This window comes from Corythoichthys intestinalis, chromosome 21 (assembly GCF_030265065.1).
Source record: "Corythoichthys intestinalis isolate RoL2023-P3 chromosome 21, ASM3026506v1, whole genome shotgun sequence".
Taxonomy (NCBI): domain Eukaryota; kingdom Metazoa; phylum Chordata; class Actinopteri; order Syngnathiformes; family Syngnathidae; genus Corythoichthys; species Corythoichthys intestinalis.
Window position 1 is genome coordinate 36273024 of NC_080415.1, and position 12802 is coordinate 36285825.

Genomic DNA, 12802 nt, shown 5'->3' on the forward strand with positions numbered 1-12802 from the left:
CGCCACGGGGTGAGATCTTGCATGGAGCCCCAGATTGAGGGAGATTATCAGTGGTCTTGTATGTCTTCCATTTTCTAATAATTGCTCCCACAGTTGATTTCGCTGTACCAAGCGTTTCACCTATTGCAGATTCAGTCTTCCCAGCCTGGTGCAGGTCTACAATTTTGTCTCTGGTGTCCTTCGACAGCTCTTTGGTCTTGGCCATAGTGGAGTTTGGAGTGTGACTGACTGAGATTATGGACAGGTGTCTTTTATACTGTTAATGAGTTCAAACAGGTGCCATTAATACAGGTAACGAGTGGAGCTTCGTTAGACCTCGTTAGAAGGAGTTAGACCTCTTTGACAGCCAGAAATCTTGCTTGTTTATAGGTGACAAAATACTTATTTTCCACTCTAATTTGGAAATAAATTTTCTGTTTTTTTTCCCCTCCACATTCTGTCTCTCATGGTTCAGGTTTACCCATGTTGACAATTACAGGCCTCTCTAATCTTTTGAAGTCATAACGCTTTGTATAATGACAATAAAGGCGTTCTATTCTATTCTATTCTATTCTATTCTATTCTATTCTATTCTATTCTATTCTATTCTAATTGGTGGTTGACTAAATACTTGTTTGCCCCTCTGTAAGTGGAATAGTTTTGTTCACAACAGGTGATGGCAGCTCTCTATTTTTTGTTGTGTTGATACATTTAACCTGTCATGTTTTTATTTACTTAAGTTACATTTGTGATTGAAGTTTGCTCTCTGCCCCAAAATATCACTGCTCTAGAGGAGATCTGCATGGAGGAATGGGCCAAAATACCAGCAACACTGTGTGAAAAGCTTGTGAAGAGTTACAGAAAACGTTTGGCCTCCGTTATTGCCAACAAAGGGTACATAACAACTAGGGCTGTCAAACGATTAAAATTTTTAATCGAGTTAATTACAGCTTAAAAATTAATTAATCGTAATTAATCGCAATTCAAACCATCTATAAAATATGCCATATTTTTCTGTAAATTATTGTTGGAATGAAAAGATAAGACACAAGACGGATATATACATTCAAAACACGGTACATACGTACTGTTTTTGTTGATTATAACAATAAATCAACAAGATGGCATTAACATTATTAACATTCTCTTAAAGCGATCCATGGATAGAAAGACTTGTAGTTCTTAAAAGATAAATGTTAGTAAAAGTTATAGAAATTTTATATAAAAACCTCTCTTAATGTTTTCGTTTTATTAAAATTAGTAAAATTTTCAGTTAAAAAAATAAACTAGTAGCTCGCCATTGTTGATGTCAATAATTACACAATGCTCATGGTGCTGAAACCCATAAAATCAGTCACACCCAAGCACCAGCAGAGGGCGACAAAACACCAAAAAACACAAGTAACAGGTGGACATGACACTGTGCTGTGATTTTAATCTGTTTGAGCGGGGCATGTGCGTTAATTGCGTCAAATATTTTAACGTGATTAATTTTAAAAATTAATTACTGCCCGTTACCGCGATAATTTTGACAGCCCTAATAACAGTAGTATTGAGATGAACTTTTGGTATTGACCAAATATTTATTTTCCACCATGATTTGCAAATAATTTTTTTAAAAATCAAACAATGGGATTTTCTGTTCTTTTTTCCACATTCTGTCTCTCATGGTTGAGGTTTACCCATGTTGACAATTACAAGTCTCTCTAATATTTTCAAGTGGGAGAACTTGCACAATTAGTGGTTGACTAAATACTTTTTTGCCCCACTGTATAAGCCGATGAAAAGACAGATGATTGGATTGATTGATGAAGTGGCTCCAGCTGTGAAGGCCCTCTCTGATCACACAGTTGGAAACTACATCAAAGGAAAAATACAGATGAACCCAACATAAACTAAAAGTAAACCTATCAAAAGCAGAAATTACACCCCATCTGTAACAGTGGCCCGTTAGTTTTTCCTTGTGTTGCGCAACCCAGGTATGTGATGGTGGGCGGAGTCTCCTGCGGCGCACCTGCGTCCCATCTCGTTAGCAGGGTATTTAGATGCAGGAGAGCCATGAGAAGGGTGCTGAGTTATTACCTTGCTAATCGTCATTCCCTGTTTGTATTCTTATGCCTTCTTCTTGCAATCATCACTAGTTTCACCCTTGTCTTGTTGAATTTACTTGTTGCAATTTTTCGTTTTGACAATATCAGCCAACAAAATAATGAGTGCGTTGTGGAGAGAGTAGACAATTGGAAGCGAGCAAGACAGAAGAGTCTGATATTTCTCGAATCCAAACTTGTTGATAACAGTGAGTGAGTGGGTGGAGGGCGAAAGGCAGATGGGGCTGGGTGAGATGTGGAAGATGAGTGCATCTTAGAATGAATGAGGGACAGGCACAGATGCTTGGATAAATTATTCACTCCCTTCTTCAATTGTTGCCCGGCCAGCTGCCTTTCATGGCGCCTGTCAGGTGCCCACTTAAGATGGAGTTGAGAAGTGTCACTTTTGTCAAAGAGCTGAAGAGAGAAGATGAGACGTTTGCCGCAGAATAAAGAGCACAATTAAACATCTGCCACGTTTTAATAAAAAAATAATTTAAAATCCCTATTATTTTTGCTTAGAACATTAACGCAAGAGTGATATATTGGAAACTCGGCTAAAATGGTCGAAAATATGATGTGATCAGAAATTATTCTCTACTCTTCATTCAAATCACATGAATACAATGGTATGAAAAAGTATCTGAACCTTTTGAAATTTCTCATATTTCTGCATAAAATCATCAAATGTGATCTGATCTTTGTCAAAATCACACAGATGAAAAAAACTGTCTGCTTTAACTAAAACCACCTAAACATTGATAAGTTTTCATATTTTAATGAGGATAGTATACAAAAAAATGACAGAAGGGGGAAAAATAAGTAAGTGAATCATCACGTTTAATATTTTAGGGCCCCCCCTTTGGCAGCAATGACTTCAACCAGTCGTTTCTTGTAGTTGCAAATCGATCAGGACTAATTTTGGCCCATTCTTCTCTACATTTTTGCTGTAGTTCAGTCAGATTCCTGGGATATCTGGCATGAATCGCTGTCTTTAGGTCATGCCACAGCATCTCAATACGGTTCAAGTCTGGACTTTGACTTGGCCACTCCAGATCGTGTATTTTGTTCCTCTGTCTTGTTGCAGCATCCATCCACTTTTTAGCTTCAACTGTCTGATAGACAGCCTCAGGTTTTCCTGCAAAACGTCCTGATAAACTTTTGAATTCATTCTTCCATTAATGATTGCAAGTTGTCCAGGCCCTGAGGCAGCAAAACAGCCCCAAATCATGATGCTCCCCCCACCATGCTTCACAGTGGGAATGAGGAGTTGATGATGGTGAGCTGTTCCTTTTTTCCTCCACACATAACATTGTGTGTTACTCCCAAACAATTCAACTTTGGTTTGCAGTCCACAAATTATTTTGCCAAAACATCTGTGGAGTGTCCAAGTGCCTTTTTGCGAACATTAAACGAGCAGCAATGTTTTTTTAGACTGCAGTGGCTTCCTCCGCGGAGTCCTCCCATGAACACCATTCTTGTCCATAATTCTACATATAATTGAGATATTAGACTGTGCCGGAGATTTCTGTAAGTCTTTAGCAGACACTCTAGGGTTCTTTTTTACCTCTCTGCGTATTCTGCGCTGAACTCTTGGCATCATCTTTGGTGGACGGCCACTCCTTGGGAGAGAAGCAATAGTGCCAAACTCTCTCCATTTGTAGACAACTTCTCTGACTGTCAATTGATAAACATCACGACTTTTAGAGATGGTTTTGTATCCTTTCTTAGCTTTATACAAATCAACAATCGCAGGTCTTCAGTCAGCTCTTTTGACTGAGCCATGATGCACTTCCAACAATGGTTTTCATCAAGATATTTCCTACCAGGTGTGTGTTTTATAGTGGGCAGGGCAGCTTTAAACCACTCATCAGTGATTGGGCACACACCTGACTTAAACTGTTTGGTAAAAATTGGTTTCAGTAGCTCTTTAAGTCTTCTTAGGCAGAGGGTTCACGTACTTATTTTTCCCCCTTCTATCATTGTTTGGATGCTTTCCTCATTAAAATATGAAAAACCCATAAATGTTTGGGTGGTTTTAGTTAAAACAGACACTGTATTTTCATCTGTGAGATTTTGACAAAGATCAGATCACATTTGATGGTGATTTTATGCAGAAATGTGAGAAATTCCAAAAGGTTCCGATACTTTTTTTATACCACTGTATAAGAATAGTCTGCTAAACTATAGCACGCAAATAATCACATAGCGCATCACTTGTGCATATTCACTAGACAAGGAGGATAAGTTAAAGAACAGTTTGACCCTCCTATAGCAGCAAGTACTTCTAGCAAATGTTTTGCAGTAATCCTCATTTCTGGAAATGGAAGAAAACTAGGTTCATCCACCCCTCACTCAACTACTGACCTCCAATGAAGCCAAACTGTCATTTTAACTATTTTTGAGATGAATGTATATATTCTACACTGAATACAATTATCACAAGTTCACAGGCACATCAGAGTAGTAGCAAATTGTTTACAGGCCAATGGGTGTTAATTGCTATGCAGCCACAGGGCTTGTTTTCTGAAGCTTCGGTGAACCAGACGCTGAGGTTACATTCAACGCCCAGATAGGCTATAATTGAACATTTACCAGGTTGGCGGAACCATTTAATGTACTCTCACTATGGAGGGATGAATCACACGTCCAAATTCATATTGCTATTGTCTGACGGTAACTTCTATAATCCACTTCAAATTGATTTTGACTTTTTAATCATGAGATTTTCTGTCTACTTCTACATTTCCTGATAAAATTGTGTCTCTGAACAACCAGTTAAAACGCTTAGAACTAGGGTTGTTCCGATCATGTTTTTTGCTCCCGATCCAATCCCGATCGTTTTAGTTTGAGTATCGGCCGATCCCGATATTTCCCGATCCGATTGCTTTTTTTTTTTTCCCTCCCGATTCAATTCCAATCATTCCCGATCATATACATTTTGGCAATGCATTAAGAAAAAAATGAATAAAACTCCGACGAATATATACATTCAACATACAGTACATAAGTACTGTATTTGTTTATTATGACAATAAATCCTCAAGATGGCATTTACATTATTAACATTCTTTCTGTGAGAGGGATCCACGGATAGAAAGACTTGTGACTTTGTATATTGTGACTAAATGTTGCAATCTAGTGTATTTGTTGAGCTCTCAGTAAATGATACTGTAGCCATGCCCAAATGCATGATGGGAAGTGGAACCATGACTGTGCGTAGTGCTACCAATTGATATATCTTCTCTGCGTTGGGAAATAACATAAGGTGTTAAGAAAAAGGTCAATTGCTACCTTGCTTCTCCACACTGCTTCCCATGATATTTCTAATTGTAGGCAGAGGGATTGTAAGGCTTTAGCCAATTAAAAAAAGGCTCCAAAGGCTGCCAAAATTCCCTGTACTCATTTTACGCTGCCTTTTATGTCTCTATATAAGTAAAACGGTGCCGTTACAGATTGAGTGCGACAATGCGTGAGTGGGTCGTGTAGCGCATGCGTTAATTGTGTTAAATATTTTAACGTGATACATTTTTTTTTAAATTACCGCCGTTATCGGGATAAATTTGATAACCCTAGCTTAAGCCTAAACTAAAGACTCAGGATGAGTGTAACATATTATGTCTGAAACGTTAAATACAATTATAAAAATTTTAATTAAAAAATAAGGCATGGCAGATATTTTTTTGCCGATTCCGATACTTTGAAAATGACATGATCGATCGGGACATCTCTATACCTTTATGTTAGAAGCAGCTGGATTCAGCCATGTTCGACAAGTTATGGCATATTCACTGTTGCCACTAGAAGGCAGTGTATCCACCCAAATCAATAAATTTAAATGCAACTTTCAAAACAAACCATTACAACGTCACTCAAAACGAATCCTCGAAGCAGCGAAATTTGATTCGAAGCTTTTTTTGTAATCGAATTACTCAAGTTAATAGTTGCAGCACTAATATATTGTAGAATGATTTGATATCTTATAACTTCTGCAATAACTTTGATGTCAGGTTGGCATCCTTGGAAGTCAGTAGTGGAGTGAGGAAAGGATGAAACTAGTTTTCCTTCACTAACAGAAATGTGGATTGCAGTCATGGCTTACCCTGCTCAGTTGTCAAAGGGCAGACACAACACTGATGAGCTGCTGAACAGACGAAACATAAAAGAAGAGACGGATTGAGACAAACAAAAAGAAATAAATCAAAGAAAGATTGGTTTGTGGGCAGGAAAAAACAAAGCCATGTCAGGCAACATGGAGCCCTGCAGTGCACTTTTCTGAAAAGTAATTATAAACTTAGCACAGAGGAAGAGAAAGTGGAAGATCAAAAAATACGAAAACAATCCATCATTAGAAAATGACCATCATTATTAAACCTTGAAGCTATGCCTCTGCTATCTTGAGTCTGGTATAGAATGTTAGGTTATAGAAAGTTCACACTTTGGAATTTTTGAACCCACAACATAAATCAAAATAACAAAACAAAACAAAAAAAAAGCAGACATAAAAATCAAACATAAAGGTTAAACATCTAATTCCCAAAAATGTTGGGAAACTACAGGAAAAGATAATTCACGGATCTGTTTGAGGCCATTTACACGACAACAATCTTACGCAATAACGCAAATAACATTTTCAGCCTTACAAAACGCTGACGCCGTGTAAACGATGGGGCTCTCGGGAAAAGTTTGTATTGTCCCCCCCGTTGGCATTGACGTGTAAACAGCGGAAATCTTACACAACATTTCATGAAAAGAAAATTACTAGGGCTGTCAAAATGATCGCGTTAACGGGCAGTAATTAATTTTTAAAATTAATCACGTTAAAATATTTGACGCAATTAACGCACATGCCCCGCTCAGATTAAAATGACAGCAGTGTAATGTCCGCTTGTTACTTGTTACCTGTTTTTTGTTGTTTGGCGCCCTCTGCTGGCGCTTGGGTCCAAATGATTTTATGGGTTTGGGGAGTGAGCATGGTGTAATGACATCAACAATGGCAAGCTACTAGTTTATTTTTTGATTTGAAATTTTTACACATTTTAATAAAACGGAAACATTAAGAGGGGTTTTAATATAAAATTTCTATAACTTTTATTAACATTTATCTTTTAAGAACTACATGTTTTTCTATCCACGGATCGCTTTAAGAGAATGTTAATAATGTTAATGGCATCTTGTTGATTTATTGTTATAATGAACAAATACAGTGCTTATGTATTGTATGTTGAATGTATATATCAGTCTTGTGTCTTATCTTTTCATTCCAACAATAATTTACAGAAAAATATGGCATATTTAATAGATGGTTTGAATTGCGATTAATTACGATTAATTAATTTTTTTAGCTGTAATTAAATTGATTAAAAAAATTTAATCGTTTGACAGCCATGAAAATTACCAATAAATCAACCAAGGTGGTAATGTCAAGGTCTGGGGCTGCTTTGTAAATTCAGGACCTGGATGACTTATGATTGCTGGAACCCAAAATTTTGCTCTTTACGAAATTCTTCTTAAGAGACTGTAAGAGTGCGATGTAAGAGATAGTTCACGTTAATGAGAATTCGACAACAACAGTGAAAAAAATCATTTCGTTTCAGACTAAACTGAAAAGCCATCTGAGTTTTTGACCTAGCCATCTTGTACTGGCAGGACTGCCAGTGCAGTGTGACTCCAAGTCAATTAATGTTTTATTTTTACAACACAGACATTTAGGAATGGTTGGTGATTACGGAGAATATGCAATATGAAATGTCTGCTGTAAAATTCTGGTTTTATTTCTTAATGACCAGGGGCTTATTTTAGCTGTAATTTTAACTAGGTCAGAAACAGCCGTGTTTTTTTTTTTCTGTACATTGTTCCTCCTTCACCCCAAATAACCCCTCTTAGTAATTAAAGAACTTGCATAATGTTTTTCTTTGTAGCTTCTATTTTTTTTGTAGTTTGCTGTATTGAAAATTCTTGACAAGTCAGCATCGAGCAAGTGTATATCCCGGCTTAAACCCTAATTATTCCTATTCATTACATTAATAGAATATTAATGCACAGTTGAATGATCACTGCCTTGTCTTGATTCAAATACCTCTGCAACTTTTTAAACTACCGGTATGTATATTAATACTGTCAACACAAATGTAATGTTTTTTTTTAAAAAGCTCATGTTTCAAATATTTTTGAGAAATGATTTTTGATGTCCCTTTGATCAGATTTGCAAACCATTGTTAAACTTATTTTGAAAGGAAACCTCAGTCTTAAATACTTTTAGGCTCTAATAAGGTGCAATTGTTGTTTTACCCAAATATGTTTTAGAAACACATAAAATATAGCCATTGTTTTGAAAATGTATAATATTTCGTACTGTTTTCCAAAATTTCCAGGTTTGCGGTGAATCAGTAACAGGCACACTTTTGCTCAATAGACGATGTTTATTGATTAGAAAATGCAGAATAAATGAGACAATCCCACAAGAGAAAGCAAACAAGTATAACAAATGTCAACGATGACGCTAGATTTGAGTTTGTCAACCCCTGAATCCCCGCGTTCCCGTTACAGCAAAACAAAATGTCCCTTTAGCAATGAAAATCGCTTACCGTGACAAGTGAGTCGGAAGCCAGCAACACTCCAGTAAAGCGGCAAAAGGACAAAGCTGGGTGATCCGTACGCTTAATCCACCAGCGGACTTCCCACTGACTTGTCACGGTAAGCGATTTTCATTGCTAAAGGGACATTTTGTTTTGCTGTAACGGGAACGCGGGGATTCTGGGGTTGACAAACTCAAATCTAGCGTCATCGTTGACATTTGTTATCAGAGATGTCCTGATCGATCGAAGTATCGGAATCAGCAAAAAAATATCGGCCATGCCTTTTTTTAATATATATATATATATATAAATATATATATATATATATATTTTTTTTAATAGTTTTCTAATTGTATTTAACGTTACAGACATAATATGTTACACTCATCCAGAGTCTTTAGTTTAGGGTTTAGGTAGGGTTATCATATTTATCCCGATGACGGCGGTAATTAATTTTTTAAAAAATGTATCACATTAAAATATTTATGGCAATTACTGCATTCGCTGCACAGCCCACTCACGCATTGTCGCGCTCAATCTATAATTGCGCCGTTTTACCTATATAGAGAGATAAAAGGCAGCGTAAAATGAGTAGAGTGACGTTTGGCAGCCTTTGAAGCCTTGTTTTAATTAGCTAAAGCCTTACAATCCCTCTCCCTATGATTAGAAAGATCATGGGAAGCAATGTGGGGAAGCAAGGTAGCAATTGATCTTTTTCTTAACACCTTATGTTATTCCCCAACGCAGAGAAGATATATCAATTGGTAGCACTACGCACAGTCATGGTTCCACTTCCCATCATGCATTTGGCAAGGCTACAGTATCATTTACTGAAAGCTCAACAAATACACTAGATGGCAATATTTAGTCACAATATACAAAGTCACAAGTCTTTCTATCCGTGGATCCCTCTCAAAGAATGTTAACAATGTAAATGCCATCTTGAGGATTTATTGTCATAATAAACAAATACAGTACTTATGTACTGTATGTTGAATGTATATATTCGTCCGAGTTTTATTCATTTTTTTTCTTAATGCAATGCCAAAATGTATATGATCGGGAAAAATTATCGGGAATGACTGGAATTGAATAGGGAGCAAAAAAAAGCAATCGGATCGGTAAATATCGGGATCGGCAGATATTCAAACTAAAACGATCGGGATCGGATCGGGAGCAAAAAAACATGGTCAGAACAACCCTATTTGTTATACTTGTTTGTGATACTTGTTTGCTTGCTCTTGTGGGATTGTCTCATTTATTCTGCATTTTCTTATCAATAAACATCGTCGATTGAGCAAAAGTGTGCCTGTTACTGATTCACCGCGAACCTGGAAATCCGGAAAACAAGTACATGTTTTGACCTCCGGAGGGCGCCATGTTTAACGTGTGTAATGCACGCTGGCAGTGATGACGTGGTCGGCTGGACTGGGAGAATAGCTGTGCTAGCTAGCAAGCGAAGCCAGTATGACGACTGGCATGTTTTTGTCACATTCTGCTGCTGGTCAGATTGTTTTGTTACAGAGATGTGGAATGAGTTCCCGATGTCGTACCTGCATCCAATTCCAGCTCATCCGTAGTGTCTTTAAACCGATCCTAGGCGGCTTGCCAAGACATTGACTTGCTTCCATTGACAGTTTGTAGATCCCTTTGTTGTTAGTTGCATCATTACCTTGTTTTTTTCGTGTTTTTGGTTTTGTCACATTCTGCTGCTGGTCAGATTTTTTTGTGTACTGTACTATGAGTTATGTGGCTGAGTGGTTAGCGCATCCGCCTCACAGTCCTGAGCTCAAGGGTTCAAGGCTCCACCTCCTCCGCGGCATGGAAAATGAATGAATGAACTGATTTCTGAATATCTTTTTTCTATTGTGCCGTATACAGTTTCAGCTTCAGCCAATTTTCTATACAATAGTAAAATTTGAGCCACTTGTGACGCAAAGACAATTTATTCCAAGGAAAATCAGACACTTAAATATTCAACCATATCTTTATTTTAAAACAAGAGTGTATGATCTCACTGATTCATGCACAATCAGTTTTACTCTGTGCCTTACTGAAAACCCAAATCTTGGAACAAAAAGAATAATCAAAGCAGGTCCTCAAAATTCAGAGCTAAATTTCTAAAACTGTACTTAACGCTGCGAGGCATAGAAGACACTGAAGTTGTTTACCGTGTTCCCCTTTTTAATTAAGTGAGCCAGATGCAGTCTTGGCCAGAGGAGAATGCGCCGTATTCAGCGGAACGTATCGTTCGGTCATGATGAATGAGCTGTCGTCAGCCATTGTTGCTGAACCTCTGTCTCCTTGACACGGGGCCATTTCCTCGGCGGCTGATCGCCGCTTCAGACTTCTCATGGCCACAAGGCCAAAGGTCATAATTGTATTTTAATGTGGGCACAAAGCCAAGCAGGTCATATTGTGTCTAAGATTAGTTCAGACCCGAGCAATTTGTAATGCTTGTAATAGCTGTCGTGTCAAAATCACATACAGTAAGTCCCTGTTTGCTGTGTAGCTCGATATGGTTAAATTTGGAAGTACAGTCGGGCAAATAAGTATTTAGTCAAGCACTAATTGTGCAAGTTCTCCCACTTGAAAATATTAGAGAGGCCTGTAATTGTCAACATGGGTAAACCTCAACCATGAGCGATGGAATGTGGAGAAAAAAAACCAGAAAATCACATTGTTTGATTTTTAAAGAATTTATTTGCAAATCATGGTGGAAAATAAGTATTTGGTCAATACCAAAAATTCATCTCAATACTTTGTTATGTACCCTTTGATGGCAAAAACGGAGGCCAAACGTTTTCTGTAACTCTTCACAAGCTTTTCACACACTGCTGCTGGTATTTTGGCCCATTCCTCCATGCAGATCTCCTCTAGAGCAGTGATGTTTTGGGGCTGTCGTTGGGCAACAAGGACTTTCAACTCACTCCACAGATTTTCTATGGGGTGGAGATCTGGACACTGGCTAAGCCACTCCAGGACCTTCAAATGCTTCTTACGAAGCCATTCCTTTGTTGCCCTGGCTGTGTGTTTGGGATCATTATCATGCTGAAAACCCAGCCATGTCTCATCTTCAATGCCCTTGCTGATGGAAGGAGATTTTCACTCAAAATCTCTTGATACATGGCCCCATTCATTCTTTCCTTTACACAGATCAGTCGTCCTGGTCCCTTTGCAGAAAAACAGCCCCAAAGCATGATGTTTACACCCCCATGCTTCACAGTGGGTATGGTGTTCTTCGGATGCAATTCAGTATTCTTTCTCCTCCAAACACTAGAACCTGTGTTTCTAACAAAAAGTTCTATTTTGGTTTCACCTGACCATAACACATTCTCCCAGTCCTCTTCTGGATCATCATCCCATCTCTAGCGAACCGCAGACGGGCCTGGACGTGTACTGGCTTCAGCAGGGGGACACGTCTGGCAGTGCAGGATTTGAGTCCCTGGCAGCGCATTGTGTTACTGATAGTAAGTAGCCTTTGTTACTGTAGTCTCAGCTCTCTGTAGGTCATTCACTAGGTCCCCCGTCTGGTTCTGGGATTTTTGCTCACCGTTCTTGTTATCATTTTGACGCCACGAGGTGAGATCTTGCATGGAGCACCAGATCGAGGGAGATTATCAGTGGTCGTGTATGTCTTCCATTTTCTAATAATTGCTCTTACAGTTGATTTCTTTACACCAAGTGTTTTAACTATTTCAGATTCAGTCTTCCCAGCCTGGTGCAGGTCTAAAATTTTGTCCTTGGTGTCCTTCGACATCTCTTTGGTCTTGGCCATGGTGGAGTTTGGAGTGTGACTGACTGAGTTTGTGGACAGGTCTCTTTTATACCAATAATTAGTTAAAACAGGTGCCATTAATACAGGTAACGAGTGGAGCCTCGTTAGAAGAAGTTAGACCTCTTTGACAGCCAGAAATCTTGCTTGTTTGTAGGTGACCAAATACTTATTTTCCACTCTAATTTGGAAATAAATTCTTTAAAAATCAAACAATGTGATTTTCTGTTAGTTTTTTTCCCCCACATTGTCTCTCATGGTTGAGGTTTACCCATGTTGACAATTACAGGCCTCTCTAATCTTTTCAAGTAGGAGAACTAGCACAATTGGGGGTTGACTAAATACTTATTTGCCCCACCGTACATCTACCTATACATCACGTC

General features: G+C 38.2%; 1 protein-coding gene across 1 annotated transcript in view; it reads right to left on the bottom strand.

Moving 5' to 3' along the window:
- The window catches only part of LOC130909272 (glucagon-like peptide 2 receptor), a 91937-nt gene extending 80917 nt beyond the window's left edge, over positions 1-11020 (bottom strand). Inside the window, exon 1 of the mRNA XM_057825530.1 lies at positions 10939-11020. Coding sequence (XP_057681513.1) covers positions 10939-11020 — 82 coding nt within the window. The remainder of the gene's footprint in view (positions 1-10938) is intronic.
- Between the last annotated feature and the right edge of the window lie 1782 nt (positions 11021-12802).